We start from the raw sequence: 17245 nt of genomic DNA on the forward strand, positions 1-17245 counted from the left end.
ACACAAAAGAGTGTTTTGGCCAAACAGGAGCGAAAAAATTATCAAGGTTTCCTAAAGGAAGTGATATGTAAGCAGTCTTATAAGAGAAATAAAAAGTTATCCAAGGGAAAAAGACCTTTTTAGGTAGAGTTAAGTCCAGAAGCATAAAGAGCATGTTGCCTAAAGAGTTATACATATGGTAAGGATAGTAATAGCCACCATTTACTCAATCTTATCTGTGCCAGTCCTGGGCTCTGAATACTGTACGAATGATCGCATTTATTTTTTTTTTTTTCAACGTTTATTTATTTTTGGGACAGAGAGAGACAGAGCATGAACGGGGGAGGGGCAGAGAGAGAGGGAGACACAGAATCGGAAACAGGCTCCAGGCTCTGAGCCATCAGCCCAGAGCCCAACGCGGGGCTCGAACTCACGCACTGCGAGATCGTGACCTGGCTGAAGTCGGACGCTTAACCGACTGCGCCACCCAGGCGCCCCACGAATGATCGCATTTAACTTTCACAAAGAAGTATATTTTATCATGCCCATTTCACAGATGAAAAAACTAAGGCATGGATAAAACAAACTTGGTAGGCCACCAACACTGGCTCTTTATTGCCATTATCCACCCTCATTGGTCAATGTCCCATTTAGACAGGTTGTTAGCTCTAGAAAACAACTTGTCCAAGGACACACAGATAACATGCTTGAACCAGGATATGAAATAAAGCAGTCTAACCCCCTGAGCCATTACTCTTATCCACTACACTACAAAGGTAGGAATGGAGAGTATGCTAAGAAGGGCAAGAGATAAAGCTAGAGAGGTATTCAAAGGTCAGATCAAGAGGAACTATAAAGATGTCTGACATCTAAGGTGACTGAGAGATTGAAAGCATGGGCACGGGGGATGGTGGTTAGGGACAATGAGCTAACAGGATCAAATCTGCACTTAACATACTCCCTGACACCAGGTGGTGATAATGTAAGCCACACTGCAGATCTGAGCCACAGATGGACAGAACTCCTGAGTAGGGCTGCTGTGTTGCACAAAGGAGTTTGAGGTGGAAGAGAAAAGCCTATAGGATAAAACAGAAGCATTGTGGAGTACCGCTCCTGGGTAGAAACAGAACCTGAAGCAAGACACGTGCAGCCAGGAAAGAGAAGAGAGGGAGCTACTGGAGCTCCGTGGAGGAGGTAAAACAAGAGGCTATGGGGACAGCCTGAGAGAACAGCACTGTCCAGAAATGCCCAGGTTTCCAGAATATTTTTGATTCATTAGCCCATAGTTTTTACTTTGTCAACATATTTTATCTATTCCCATGTACTAATTCTTATGAGAATGTCTCTCATCTTGAATCTTGTGGTTGTGCTTTCCAGAGTTCAGAGTAGCTTCTCACCACAAGATCTGTAAAACTGTTCATAGAAGTATTGTTTGCAATAACTCAAAAGTAGAAGTAACCTAAGTGTCCACTGACAGATAAATGGATAAACAAAATGTGGTATATATATATATATATATATATATATATATATACAATGGAATATTATTTGGTCTTAAAGAAGTAAATTCTGACACATGCTACAACATGAATGAACCTTGAAGACATTTTGCTAAGTGAAATAAGCCAGTCACAAAAGGACAAGTAAAATTCCACTTACATGAAATACCTGAGTAGTCAAATTCTTATCGACAGAAAGTTACTAAAGGCTGGGGCATGGTGGCAGAGAGAGAAGTGGATGGCAAATTATTGTTTAATGGGTATAGAGTTTCAACTTTACAAGATAAAAAGGGCATTTGAGTATATGGTGGTGACTACAGTTCAACAATGCGAATGTACTTAATGCCACTAGACTATATACTTAAAAAATGGTTAAGACGGTAAATTTCATGTTATATTCATTTTACTTTTAAAAAAAGGAATACGGGGCGCCTGGGTGGCGCAGTCGGTTAAGCGTCCGACTTCAGCCAGGTCACGATCTCGCGGTCCACGAGTTCGAGCCCCGCGTCGGGCTCTGGGCTGATGGCTCAGAGCCTGGAGCCTGTTTCTGATTCTATGTCTCCCTCTCTCTCTGCCCCTCCCCCGTTCATGCTCTGTCTCTCTCTGTCCCAAAAAAAATAAAATAAACATTGAAAAAAAAAATTTAAAAAAAGGAATGCAATTCTTATGCACACTACAACATAAATGAACCCTGAAACAGTGAAATAGGTCAGACACCAACGGGCAAAAGTCAACTTCACAGAAACAGTAATTAGAATAGAAGTTACCAGGGGTTGGGGGATGCATTAATTGGGGAGTTATTGTTTAATAGATTTTGTATTTGGGTGAACTAAATCCAAATCCTTCTGTTTGAGATTATGAAGAAGTTCTGGAAATGGACAGTGGCAATGGCTGCACAGTATGAATATACTTAATGCCACTATATTATTTTTAAATGAATTACATACTTAAAAATAGTTACGATGGTAAATTTTATGTTATGTTTATTTTACCCGCAAAAACAACTTTTAGGGTAAGTGGGGGAAAGTATCATAAACACTCTAAACGTAATGAAATTTTGCACTTCTGTTAAGACTTGTGCTCCTATACTGGGGCGCCTGGGTGGCTCAGTTAAGCGTTTGACCTTGGTTCAGGTCATGATCTTGTGGTCTGTGGGTTTGAGCCCCGTGTCGGGGCTCAAATAAATAAACATTAAAAAAATAAAAATAAAAATAAAACAACAGAAAAGACTTGTGCTCATATAAGACCTGTGAGTCCCAGAAACAGTCAGACATTAAAGTCTTGACCCAAATCATTGAACTACCTCTGGTGTCTTTGTCCACAACATATTTTCTCTACTAATTGAACAAGGACCAAACTGAGGACACTGACAACCTCTAGCATTCACTCCTCACTGACCACTAAGGATCTATAAAGCATAATGTTTCCACACACTGCCATCACTTTCTACAGAAAAAATGATACCTGATGAAGTGGTCCAAATAAGCTCATGATAGAAATAATGAGAAAGAATACATCAGCTCTTCTCTAAAGTAGGCTGCTTAAAATGAAGTCTAATATTCCATACCTGCCCTCATCCCCACTTTGAAAAATAAATTCAAGAATTGTCCCCTCCCCTACCTTGGTCCTAGGTCTTACTTTTATTTTTATTTATTTTAGTTTTTTTAGAAGTTGATATGTTTTTAAAATTTTTTAAATGTTTACTTATTTTTGACAGAAACAGAGCATGAGCAGGGGAGGGGCAGAGAAGAGAGGGAGACACAGAATCTGAAGCAGGCTCCAGGCTCTGAGCTGTCAGCATAGAGCCCGATGTGGGGCTTGAACTCACGAACTGTGAGATCATGAACTGATCCAAAGTCGGATACTTAACCAACTGAGCCACCCAGGTGCCCAATTTTTTTTAATGTTTATTTAGTTTTGAGAGAGAGAGAAGGGGGGGGTGGCGCAGAGAGAGAGGGAGACAGAATCAGAAGCTGGTTCCAGGCTCTTGGCTGAGGGCACAGAGCCCAATGTGGGGCTTGAACTCACAATCTGCGAGATCGTGACCTGAGCTGACGTGGGATGCTTAACCAACTGAGCCACCCAGGCACCCTGGTCCTAGGTCTCGCTTTTAAATGGTTAACTTGAGGGGTGCCAGGGTGACTCAGTCGGTTAAAGCATCTGACTTCGGCTCATGTCATGATCTCACGGTTTGTGAGTCTGAGCCTTGCATCAGGCTCTCTGCTCTCAGCACAGAGCCTGCTTTGGATCTTCGTCTCCCTCCCTTTCTCTCTGCCCCTCCCTTACTCGCTCTCTCTGTCTCAAAAACAAACATTAAAAAAATTTTTTTAATTAAAAAAAATAGTGACTTCACTTGCCTGAAGAGGATTCTCAGAGTAGCAAGAATATTAGCTGGCAAGATATCACAAGAAAAGAAAACTACAGACTGCTATCCCTCATGACTATAGATGTAAAAATCCTCAACAAAAATGTAAACAAATCAAATCTATCAACAGAAAAAAGGACTATATACCATAACCAAATGGGTTTTGCCCAAGGAATGTTAAGGTTGGTTTAACATCGAAAATGCAATTAATATGCCATATTAATAACGAACAAAAACCACATGACAATCTCCATAGATACAGGAAAAGCATTTAACAAAATTTAACACCAATTCATGATAACCATTCTCAACAAACTAGGAATTGAAAGGCACTTGTCAATCTAATGAATGACATCTATGAAAAACTACATCTAACATCATAATTAGACCTGTATGTTGAAAACTACAAAACCTTGCTGTGAGAAAAATTAAAGAAGACCTGAACAATGGAGAGATGTCCCAAGTCCTGGATTGGAAGACACACAAAAAACCCCAAACTAACTGCGAATTAACATAATCCCTATCAAAATCCCAGCTAGCTGTCCGCAGAAACTGACAAAGTGATCCTAAAATTATATAGAAATGCAAAAGACCAAAGAATAGCCAAAACAACTTTGGATAAGAAGAACAAAAGAGGGGCACCTGGGTGGTTACGCTGGTTAAGCATCCAACTCTCTCTCTCAAAATAAATAAATAAATAAACTTTAAACAAACAAAAAAAGACTTATACTTCCTGATATCAAAACCTGCTATAAAACTACAGTAGGGGCAACTGGGTGCTCAGTTGGTTAAGCATCCAACTCTTGATTTCAGCTCAGGTCATGACCTCATGGTTCGTGGGATAGAGCCCTGCATTGGGCCTCTGACAGCACAGAGCCTGCTTGGGATTCTCTCTTTCCTTCTCTCTCCTTCTCTCTCTGCCTGACTTGTGCACACTTGCATATGCTTGCTCTCAAAATAAATCAACATAAAAAAAAAAAAACCTACAGTAATCAAGACACTGTATTAGTGTTGATTTTCCACAAAGGTACCAAGGCAATTCAATAGAAAAAAGACAGTCTTTAATAAATAGTGCTAGAGCAAATGAGTTGTCAACATGCACAAAAGATTATTTTGGACTCTTAACCCATATCATACACAAAGAATAACTAAAGTGGTTCATAGACTTAAATGTAGGTGGTAACATAATAAAACTTTTAGAAAAAAACATAGGAAATCTTTGTGACCTTGGGTTGGGCAATGAGTTCTTAGACACAACATCAAAAGGTCAATCCATAAAAGAAAAAAACTGATAGGCTAGACTTCACCAAAATTAACATGTTTGTGGTTATCAGAGGTTAGGAGTAGGAGAAATGGATGAAAGTGGTCAAAAGGTAGAAACTTCTACTTATAAGATAAATTAAGTATTGGGGATTCAGTGCATAACATGATGACTCTCATTAACACTGTTGTATAGTATATTTGAAAATTGTTAAGAGGGTAAATCCCAAGAGTTCTCATTACAAAAAAACAACATTGTTTTCCTTTTTTTTCTGGCATCTGTATGAAGTGATAGATATTAACTAAATTTATTGTGGTAATCATTTGACAATATATGTTAAGTCAAGTCATTATGTTGTATACCCTAAACTTACACAGTGCTGTTTGTCAATTATATCTCAATAAAACTTGTGGGGAAAAACACTTTCACACTTCAAAGATACCATTAAGAAAACAAAAAAAAAGAAGCCAAATACTGTGATAAAATATCTGTAAATCATATGTCTAAAAACAGACTTGTGTCCAAATTACATAAAGATCTCTACAACTAAATAAGCCAAGTAACCTAATGAAAAATTGGCAAAAGATTTAAATCAACATTTCAGGGGCGCCTGGGTGGCTCAGTCGGTTAAGCGTCCGACTTCGGCTCAGGTCATGATCTCGTGGTTCGTGAGTTCAAGCCCCGTGTCGGGCTCTGTGCTGACGGCTCAGAGCCTGGAGCCTGTTTCGGATTCTGTGTCTCCCTCTCTCTCTGACCCTCCCCCGTTCATGCTCTGTCTCCCTCTGTCTCAAAAAAAAATAAAGGTTAAAAAAAATTTTTTTTTAAATCAACATTTCATCCAAGAAGATATGTGAACGACTAATAAGTAGATGAAAAGATGCTCAGCACGACTGGGTGGCTTAGTCAGTTAAGCATCTGACTCTTGATCTTGGGCCAGGTCGTGATCTCATAGTTCATGAGATTGAACCTCATGTGGGGCCCTGTGCTAGTGATGTGGAGCCTGCTTGGAATTTACTCTCCCTCTCTCTCTCTCCCTACCCCACTTGTGCTGTCTCTTTCTCAAAATAAATAAACTTAAAAAAAATTAAAAAAAATAAAAAGATGCTCAACATCAATTATTCACGAGGGCAAAGCAAATGAAAACCACCATTTCAAACCCACTAAATGGTTATATTAAAAAATGGCAGTATCAACTCCTGGGGGGGATATGAAGAAATAGGAACCCTCATACACTGTTGGTGAGAATGTAAAATGAGGGGCACCTGGCTGGCTTAGAAGAGTCTGTGGCTCTTGATCTTGGGGTTGTGGGTTCAAGGCCCAAGCTGTGGGTAGAGAGTACTGTGCTAAGCGAAATAAGTCAGTCAGAGAAAGACAAATACCATATGATTTCATTCATATGTGGACTTTAAGAAACAAAACAAATGACCACAGGGAAAAAAGAGAGAGAGGCAAACCAACAAACAGACTCTTAACTATAGAGAACATACCGATGGTATGCGAGGGGAGGTGGGTTGGGGAATGAGTGAAATAGGTGGTGGGGATTAAAGAGTATACTTGTGATGAGCACCAGGTGTTGGTGTTGAATCACGATATTGTACACCCAAAACTAATAGTACACTGAACATTAACTGGAACTTAAAAACAAATAAATAAACTTAAAAAAAATTTTCTTAATGTAAAATGGTGGGCCACTTTGGAAAACAGTTTGGCAGTGTCTTAAAAAGTTAAACAGGCATTATCAATTCACGCTACTTTACCAATGATTTTATGCAAAAGTTCCTCTACTTAAAGCCCCAACAAAGAGACTTTTTCATTGGAAAAAGACAATAAACAGTAGTCAACAATATTACAGTTAATCAAATAGTCTAGATTAATAGGACAAAACCATGAAAATAAATATCAATATTAAATTAAGATTTTAAAAAACTCTGTATCTTCTCAAAGTTAAGACTCTGGTGACTGCTGTGTTCTAAATTATCATTAAATCAGAGAGGACACCAGTGAAATGACAGGTGACTATGACATTTACAGAGTGCCATGAGTCAGGAACTGTTTAATCTCTCAGCAAACAAAGAATTTGAGGCTTAAATAGTCTGTTCTGCCTAAGAACACTAAGATCTGACTGCCAAGGTAAAGCTATTTACTCTTTCCTCTATTTCTTAAGGCTTCTAAGGATTTCAGTATAAGACTAATATTTGTAAATAGTATGATTTGAACTGTTATTGCTTGAGTCTAACATATCTATTTAGATTTAGGTATATCCCCAAAGGCACAGTTCATAAAATAATATTATTAAACAATAGTTCAAATATACCTGTGTAGGGGCACCTGGTGGCTTAGTGGGTTAAGAGGCCAACTCTTGATCTCTGCTCAGGTCATGATCTCACAGTTAGTGGGATCAGAGCCCTGCGTCGGGCTCCATGCTGACAGTGCAGAGCCTGCTTGAGATTCTCTCTTTCTCCTTTCTCTCTCTGGCCCTCTCTGCTTTCTCTTGCTCTCTCTCTCTCAAAATAAATACATAAACTTAAAAAATTAAAAAAAAAACACACACCTGTGTATACCAAAAGAAGTCTTTAAAAGTAACACATCATAACATTATTTAAAAATATTTTCAGGCTTTCTCCCTAAGGTCGGGAACAAGACAGGGGATATCCACTCTTGCCACTGTTATTCAACATATTATTGGAAGTCTTAGCTTCAGCAATTAGACAACACAAAGAAATAAAAGGCACCCAAATCAGCCAGGAGGAGGTCAAACTTTCACTCTTTGCAGATGATATGATACTCTATATGGAAAACCCAAAAGATTCCACCAAAAAATGCTAGAACTGATCCATGAATTCAGCAAAGTCACAGGATATAAAATCAATGCACAGAAATCAGTTGCATTCCTATACACCAATAATGAAGCGACAGAAAGAGAAATCAAGGAATTGATCCCCTTTACAATTGCATCCAAAACCATAAAATATCTAGGAATAAATCTAACCAAAGAGGTGAAAAATCTATACACTGAAAACTTATGAAAGCTTATGAAAGCTTATAGAAAGCTTATGAAAGAAATTGAAGAGGACACAAAAAAAATGGAAAAATATTCCATACTCCTGGATAGGAAGAACAAATGTTAAAGTGTCAATACTACCTGAAGCAATCTACATATTCAATGTAATACCTATTAAGATAACACCAGCATTCTTCACAGAGCTAGAACAAACAATCCTAAAATTTGTATGGAACCAGAAAAGACCTCGAACAGCCAAAGCAATCTTGAAAAAGAAAACCAAAGCTGGAGGATCACAATCCTGGACTTCAGGATATATTACAAAGATTTAATCATCAAGACAGTAAGGTACTGGCACAAAAACAGACACTCAGATCAATGGAACAGAACAGAGAACCCAGAAATGGACCCACAAAGGTATGGCCAACTAATCTTTGACAAACCAGGAAGAATATCCAATGGAATAAAGACAGTCTCTTCAGCAAATGGTGCTGGGAAAACAGGACAGTGACATGCAGAAAAAAGTGAACCTGGACCACTTTCTTACACCATACACAAAAATAAGCTCAAAGTGGATGAAAGACCTCAATGTAAGACAGGAAGCCATCAAAATCCTCAAGGAGAAAGCAGGCAAAAACCTCTTTGACCTCGTCCGCAGCAACTTCTTACTCAACACATCTCCAGAGGCAAGGGAAACAAAAGCAAAAATGAACTACTGGGACCTCATCAAAATAAAAAGCTTCTGCACAGCGAAGGAAACAATCAGCAAAACTAAGAGGCAACCAATGGAATGGGAGAAGATATTTGCAAACGACATATCAGATAAAGGGTTAGTACCCAAAATCTATAAAGAACTTACCAAACTCAACATGCAAATAACAAATAATCCAGTGAAGAAATGGGCAAAAGACATGAATAGACACTTCTCCAAGGAAGACATTCAGATGGCCAACCGACACATGAAAAAATGCTCAGCATCACTCATCATCAGGGAAATACAAATCAAAACCACAATGAGATACCACCTCACACCTGTCAGAATGGCTAACATTAACAACTCAGGCAACAACAGATGTTGGTGAGGATGTGAAGAAAGAGGATCTCTTTGGCACTGCTGGTAAGAATGCAAACTGGTGCGGCCACTCTGGAAAACAGTATGGAGTTCCCTCAAAAAATTAAAAATAGAACTACCCTATGACCCAGCAACTGCACTACTAGGTATTTATCCAAGGGATACAGGTATACTGTTTCGAAGGGGCACATGTACTCCAATGTTTATAGCAGTGCAGTCAACAATAGCCAAAGTATGGAAAGAGCCCACATGTCCATCGATGGAAGAATGGATAAAGAAGATGTGGTATATATACACAATGGAGTATTACTTGGCAATCAAAAAGAATGAAATCTTGCCATTCACAGCTACATGGAGGGAACTAGACGGTATTATGCCAAGTGAAATTAGTCAGAGAAAGACATCATATGACTTCACTCATCTGAGGACTTTAAGAGACAAAACAGATGAACATAAGGGAAGGGAAGCAAAAATAATTAAAAACAGGGAGAGGGACAAAACATAAGAGACTCTTAAATATAGAGAACAGAGGGTTACTGGAGGGGTTGTGGGAGGAGGATGGGCTAAATGGGCAAGGGGCATTAAGGAATCTACTCCTGAAATCATTGTTGCACCATGTGCTAACTAACTTGGATGTAAATTATAATAAATAAATAAATTATAGAAAGTTAAAAAAATAAATAAACCTTTAAAAAAAAAAAAAAAAGAGAGACCCAGCTCTCTACTATCAACTCAACATTGGCAATGTAGGTCCAGCTTACACCCTTCCAATAAATTAACACTGTTCCTTTAAAAAATAATAATAATAAAATAAATACAGTTACTAAATTGTTACCATTAGCAAAATAGTATATATCTTTTCCTCAAGGAAGGCACCTTTGACCACTTCCTTAATTAGTACCAGTGCCACAGAAATTGTATAATACTGGTTTTGAAACCTAGCAGAGAATTTTGTGCCAAGTTGAATAATTCAAGCTTCTACAAGGTTTTATTCAAACAGTATTGGAAATCCCCGTTGAATTGGGTTTACATGTATACAAAAAGTAGCTCAAATTTTTAAGGTTTCATTTTGTTATAATTCATTCCACGTTTATAACACTAGAAGTACATTTGTTAATAGGAGAACATGATGGGTTACATAATTTTAGTGGGAAGTTACTACGCTCTTCTCTTAAGGCCTTTATGCAGTCTGCCTCCAAAAAGGTTACCATAAACATAATTAAAAAGTAATCAAGAGCTTATAAACAAAGGGGAAGAAATTATCCTGCTTAGCCACATTACATAGTAAAAACAGAACACTGAGTTTATACTTTACCTGCAGGTTTAAGGTCTCCTATTCGAATAATGTGTGGCCAATGCTGGAGTGTTTTTGCAAAAAAAGGGTTGGTTACTCCTAATATGACTGAGGGCCTACATAAAAACAAAACAGAAACAAAGTGAGAAAAAGACAAATGCGCCATCAGTGAAGAATAGTTTATAATTTCTTTAGATTGAACAACAGATTATCTTTTCCTTCACTCCATGCATTACATAACAACTAGATGCCAGGCACCATGTTTAGCCCTAGACAAGTAAAGATGGAAAGACATGGTCTTCCTAAAAGCATACAGGAAGAAACGTATGCATACCCCATCACAATGCCACAGATTAGAAAATGGTGATGGGGGTATCAAACATACAATAATTACAAAGGAGAAACTGTATCTATCAAGAGGATTAAAAGACAGCTTCACTAAAGAGATGACATTTGCACAAAGATATGAAAGATGCACAGAAGTTCTTTCCCAAATGGATAAGGGAGGTAAAGGTGATGCAGGAGAATAACTAATATGTGCAAAGCAATGAAATGAGATGGTGGAGTGCCTGAAGAACTACAAATAGCTCAGTATTTCTACAGCACAAAGCAAGAATGATGAGTGAGTTGGAAATGAAGGTAGATGGCTGGATGCTGGCCAGATTATTAAGTACCAAGTTAATATGCTAAGAAGTTTAGAAATCTTGTAGGCAAACAAAAGCTAATAGAGAACCAAGCGGAAGGATGCCACATGAATGAAAATGTAGGAAGATCACTCTAGGAAATCTGGAAGGTGTCCTACAAAGAAGGTAAGAGATTTAGGAAAAGCAACAGCAGACATGACAAAGACTGGAGACAGTTAGGCTGAGAATAGACTTTTGGAAGAAGATAACAAATGTTATTATGAGAGATATTTTATGGTGTTAAATTGACAGATTTGGTAAAATTTGATGTGGGGCATATAAAGAAGGAGAAATTTATGACAATTTTACCATTCATGAAAATAGGAAGGAGCATGGGTTTAGGGAAGAAAACAAGAAGACAGAAAGAATTCAGTTTGTACATGTTTAGTTTCAGTTGCCATTAATATACCTAGGTGGTAAAGTGATAAAAAACAACAACAAAACCCTGGACATATAGGTCTGCACCTTGCAAAGATCTGGGCTAGGCAGATAAATTTCAGTCATTGGTATACAGGTGTTAACAGAGTCTGTGGGTAGAGATAAGATAGCTCAGAAAGAATCATCAGTGTGAAATCAGATCCCAGAACACAGTGCGGAGAACACCAACACTTAAGGTGCTGACAGAGACAGAGACATCTGCACAGGGGACTGAGATGCACCACCAGGCAGACAGGTGAGAGTGGTGTCAAAGATTAAAATGCTTTCAAGTTCAACAGCTTAAATGTTATTAAGAAAGGGAAGGCAGGGAAAATAGGACAATAATATGCGCACAGGGTTGGGCAGTGAGAGGGTCTTGATGACTCTGACTTCAGTGGAAGTGGAGAAATCAACCTGTGGGTGCCTGGGTGGCTCAGTCAGTTAAGTGTCTGACTCCTGGTATTGGCTCAAGTCATAATCTCACAGTTGTGAGATCGAGCCCCACATTTGGCTCCACACTGACAGCACAGAGCCTGCTTGGGATTCTTTCTCTCTCCCTCTCTCTCTGTCCCTCTCCCACTCACACAAGCATGTACACTCTCTCTCAAAGTAAATACATAAACTTGAAAAATAAAAAAGAAATCAACCTGCAATGGACTGAGAAGCAACCAGAAAGCCAAGAAGTAGAGACAGTACGTGGAGATTTCTTGTTGTTGTTGTTATTCTAGAAATTTCACTATGAAAAGAAGGTAAGCAATAGAGCAGGAGCTAAGGGGGAAAGGGTAAGATAATTTTTTCCCTTTAATATATTGGGAAGAATTTTGATGTTTCCATGCCAATTCAACGAAGAAGAAGGAAAAGGAAGTTATAGAGCAACAAGAGATAACAGAAGGCAAGAAAACAGAACTCAAAGTATAATCAGATGGCTATTGATGACAATACATCCTCCACTAATAAATAAAATCATTGAAAAGAAAACAAGTTTGACACTTGACAGGTAGAAGTATTACAAGCAGTTCATCAAACCTTCCTTTACCAAATCAAGATGCCAATAAGTTCAAAATTTAATTTTACATAATTTGGTTATATAGGAAATACTTGGTCAATAAAAATTATTTTGTTTACTCACGGGGCTTGAGTACGAGTAGTATATTCTTTGAATTCGCTATCATGAATAGTGAAGTAAGGTCGGAAGTCACTGAAGTACTTTAATGGAGAAATACAGCTGTGGAGGAAAGAAGAACATTTTAAACAAAGGACACAGAAATTAAAGGCCCTACTCAATAACTATAAAACATCAATAACACACAGTATACCCACATGGGATTACTTATTTCAGTAAACAGCAAACTTATTTCAGGAAATCAGAAAGACAAATGGAAATACATAATAATATGAAATGGAGTATTGAAAGAACACGGGACTTGGGGCAGAAGATGGGTTGAAATTCTGGCATTACCATTCCCTAGTTACATGTCTTTTACTAGACACTGACCATTCATGCAAAGTTGTCAGGTACCAACTTTGCATAAGTGAATGAATGTTTCTTGTTCTATCAATCAAAGCAAAAAAACCCCCCATGGTTCCAGCCTTCCTGGAGCATGAATTACTTATCTCATCCATGAAATGGGGCTATAATGAGCACCCTTCTTATAAGAGAGGTGTTGTCTGGATCAGTGCAATGAGTGTGCAAACATAACACAGATGGAAAAATGCTGCAACTATCACCATCAGGAACCAAATATACTCACTTCACAAGTGCCAATACAGTCTCTGATGACTCTGATGGTGACGGTGCCATGACCACGAGGGGCTCCCCCAACAGGACCAGCTCCCAAAGCATCTGACTATGAAGGAAAACTGGGCAGAAACACCTAAAAGGTGTTTATATGGTAGAAGTATTATTTTCCAACCCTGTTTTTTAAGTTCTTAATCATTCTAAAAACTTCATACTGATATAAATTCTTCCAGCTATTTGTACCTTGTTGTGACATACAAATTCATTTAGAATACGGTGATGCATAAGTCTCTTTAGTCCACATTAAAAAACATATCAATTTGACTCATTCCAAGTTTTAGAAAATGAAACGTGATATATTGACACAGAATGGCTGACAAATAATAAAAGCACATAAAATAATTATTAAATTATACCATATGGTAGATTTATTTCATCATTATTGCTTTCTTACATTTGAATTTCTGTTGTAAAATTTTGAAGGAAACAAGAAAAATCAATTTTCCAAAGGATATTTATTGGATGTAATTAATTTAAGAGCCAAGGCATTCAATGTTAAAAAATGATGGAAACAAATCACAAGGGGGAGTTCGAAGGCCAAACAACAGAAGGATTTCCTGGGCAGATCCTTCCCTTACAGAAATGCTGCAGATTTTTATAGTAGCCCTGGAACTAGATGGAAGCCTATCAGAACAGAGCTCTGGCACACTACTTAGCCTCAGACATTTGGTAACTTTTACTTATTTAGTAATTTCTTCCATTAGGGTAACAACTTTTCCTACTAGATTGGAGGAAAAAATACTTATCTATTTATAAAAATCATAATCAATCTACCCAGTTAAAAACATATATACACACAAGAAACAAAGAAAGGCAGAAAGTAAGTCTCTTTTGTCCACATTAAAAACCATATCAATTTGACTGATTCCAATTTTTAGAAAATGAAATGCAACATATTGACACAGAATGACTGACAAATAATAAAAGCATATAAAGTAATTATTAAATTGTACCATATGGTAGACCTATTTCATTAATATTGCTTTCTTGCATCTGAATTTCTCGTGTAAATATTTTGAAGAAAACAAGAAAAATTAAACAAGAAGGAAAGAAAGAAAAAGAAAAAAGCTTACATGCAAAAATATAAAACAGATTTGTGGAATGGAAATTAGGGAAATTTAGTTTTAACTATTCAAAGGCAAGAATACAAATGTGAAGGAAGTGCAAAAACACCCAAAGCAAAATAATAAACAGTTCAAGGATAAGACAAACGAGCTCTTCTTCCTCTTCCTTTCCTAAACAATTCAATCCTAAAACAGAACATGGTGCATGGTAGGCATCTCTGCCAGGAGAGAAAGGAAGACATGATGGCTCAGAGCAGGGTGTGAGGGCTTATGTGAGATAAGGGAGACGTTCACATGGAGAAGGTAACTTGCTGTGGGGCTGCTGGAACCCAAACGTGGTGAGGAAGGTGTACATGTGTGAAGGTGATCTGGTTTGAGATGACAGGCCAAGAAGTGTGAGGGGCCTGGAGGGGCAGCCTGGTATGAAGTGTCAGAGCCAGAGTGTGTTGAAGTTGTCCACGGTGGAATGTAAGAGCAGGGGGAATAGTGTGTGTGCATGGAGAGGTGGTCTGGGATGAGGTATAGGAGCACTGTAGGGTAAGGAGGGCTTTCCTCTGGGGGCTGGCCTAACATCGGGAGCCAGAGCACAAGCAAGCATATGGATAGGGGGCCTAAATGTGCAATACAGAAGCCTAACTGGGGTAGGAGCATAACCACATGGGGGGAATCTGGCATGGAGCACAGCCTGAGAAGGTTGAGGAAGGGTATCTATGAAGGGCAGGTGGGTGTGGAGTGTCAGAGCCCAAGTTGGGTAAGAAAGTCATCTGCACGGAGGAGAGGGTTTAAGCAGCGATGAGATACTTGTTACTAACAAGGACTGATCAAATAAGTAAATAAATTAAGAATAATAGGAGGTAGTTCCTCAGAAAGGGAAAAGAAATACCAATATAGAAAGAAAACTAGAGTGAACCTTGTCTTGTAGGATTGGAATTGGGGGTACTGGTGTGACTTTAGGGTTTTCAATAAATACAGATATAGAAATACATATGCAAAAATGTATACGTATTATATATGAGTAGGTACATATGCATCCCTTTACAAATATATATGTATGTATGTGTATATATATATATGTATACTCCCTAGCTCTGTCCACTGAGAGGGCCTAAAATCAGTGATATTCCAATAGCAATGAGCTCAACCAGTACCCAGATTTTGGCTTCTGAATCCTATTCTCCACTAAAAAAAAGTCAAGGCTTTTTGAAGAAATGGGTGATTCCAGGGCTAAGGAAGAAAAAATACAAGAAAATCTTGGCACCCAAGAAAACATAGGTCCACGCAAAAGCTTATGTACAAATGTTTGTAGTAGCATTATATGTAACAGTCAAAAAGTAGAAACCATCCAAATATCCTTCAGTGAATTAATGGATAAATAAAATGTGGTATCCACACAACAGAACATCATAAAGTGAATCAAATAATGATTCAGGCTACTGCACGGATAAACCATGGAAATGATTTGCTAAGTGTAAGCAGACACAAAAAGCCACGTATTTTAGGATTCTATTTATATGATATGCCCCAAAGAGGCAAATCGATGGATGGAGATAGAAAGTAGATTAGTGGTTCCCAGAGGCTGGTAGAGGAGAGAGAATGGGGAATAACTGCCACTGGGTACAGGGTTACTTTTTGAAGTGATGAAAATGTTCTAGAACTAGATAGCAGTAATGATTGCACAACTTTGTGAAATACAGTAAAAACCAGTGAATTGTATATTTTAAAAGAGCGAATACTATGGTATGTGAATTATATATCTTTTTTTAATTAAAAAAAAAAGATAAGCTTGGCACATTTTATACTAGAAAGCAAGGAAGTGTTTCAGGGTGCCTAAGTGGCTCAGTCAGTTAAGTGTCCAGCTCTTTGTTTTGGCTCCGGTCACGGTCTCATGGTTCATGAATTTGAGCCTACATCAGGCTCTGTGCTGACAGTGCAGAGCCTGCTTAGGATTTTCTCTCTCTCTCTCTCTCTCTCTCTCTCTCTCTCTCCCCTCACCCACCTCCCACTCGTGCTCTCTCTCTCTCTCAAAAATAAATGAATAGACTTTAAAAAAAAAAAAAGAAGGAAGGAAATGCTTAAAGAATGACAAGGATCGGGGCACCTGGGTGGCCCAGTCGGTTGGGCGTCCGACTTCGGCTCAGGTCATGATCTCGCAGTCCGTGAGTTCGAGCCCCGCGTCAGGCTCTGTGCTGACAGCTCAGAGCCTGGAGCCTGTTTCAGATTCTGTGTCTCCCTCTCTCTGACCCTCCCCCATTCATGCTCTGTCTCTCTCTGTCTCAAAAATAAATAAATGTTAAAAAAAAATTAAAAAAAAAAAAAAGAATGACAAGGATATGTAAAAAAACAAAACAAAACAAAACAGAGGCCAACTTGAAGACAAGTGTCACTGGCCAAATTGGGGACAACTGGAACACCAAATGAGAATAATGGATTTTAATAACCTATTGAATAAAACAGAAAAAAACAACAGCCCATAAAATATACACAATGTAATGATTTAAAATATTTCTACAAATTCTTTGACACTCCTTTTAAAACATGGAAGCCTAGCAGCTCAGTTGGTTAAGTGGTTAAGCATCCAACTTCAGCTCAGGTCATGATCTTGCAGTTCATGGGTTAGAGCCCTGTGTTGGGTTCTGAGCTGACACCTCAGGGCCTGGAGCCTACTTTGGATTCTGTGTCTCCCTCTCTTTCTGCCCCTCCCCCAACCCTGCTCTGTCTCCCTCCCCACCCCCCTCAAAAATAAACATTTAAAAAACAACAACAACAACAACAAAAAAACCATGGGAGCCCAATCCTCCCCCTCTTAGCTGTG

At 38.4% G+C, this 17245-nt stretch overlaps 1 protein-coding gene across 3 annotated transcripts in view; it reads right to left on the minus strand.

The window, feature by feature from the left end:
* Positions 1 to 17245, minus strand: part of DENND6A (DENN domain containing 6A) — a 65851-nt gene that overhangs the window by 8888 nt on the left and 39718 nt on the right. For all 3 annotated transcript variants that reach the window (XM_047095334.1, XM_047095335.1, XM_047095333.1), the window contains 3 exons: positions 13323 to 13445; positions 12701 to 12796; positions 10493 to 10587 (listed from right to left, as the gene is read on the minus strand). In XM_047095334.1, the coding sequence (XP_046951290.1) occupies positions 10493 to 10587; positions 12701 to 12796; positions 13323 to 13445 (314 nt within the window). The remainder of the gene's footprint in view (positions 1 to 10492; positions 10588 to 12700; positions 12797 to 13322; positions 13446 to 17245) is intronic.

The sequence above is a fragment of the Lynx rufus genome, unplaced genomic scaffold, assembly GCF_022079265.1.
Source record: "Lynx rufus isolate CCGP_SWC_20201006 ecotype Redwood Valley unplaced genomic scaffold, mLynRuf1.p SCAF_4, whole genome shotgun sequence".
Lineage (NCBI taxonomy): Eukaryota > Metazoa > Chordata > Mammalia > Carnivora > Felidae > Lynx > Lynx rufus.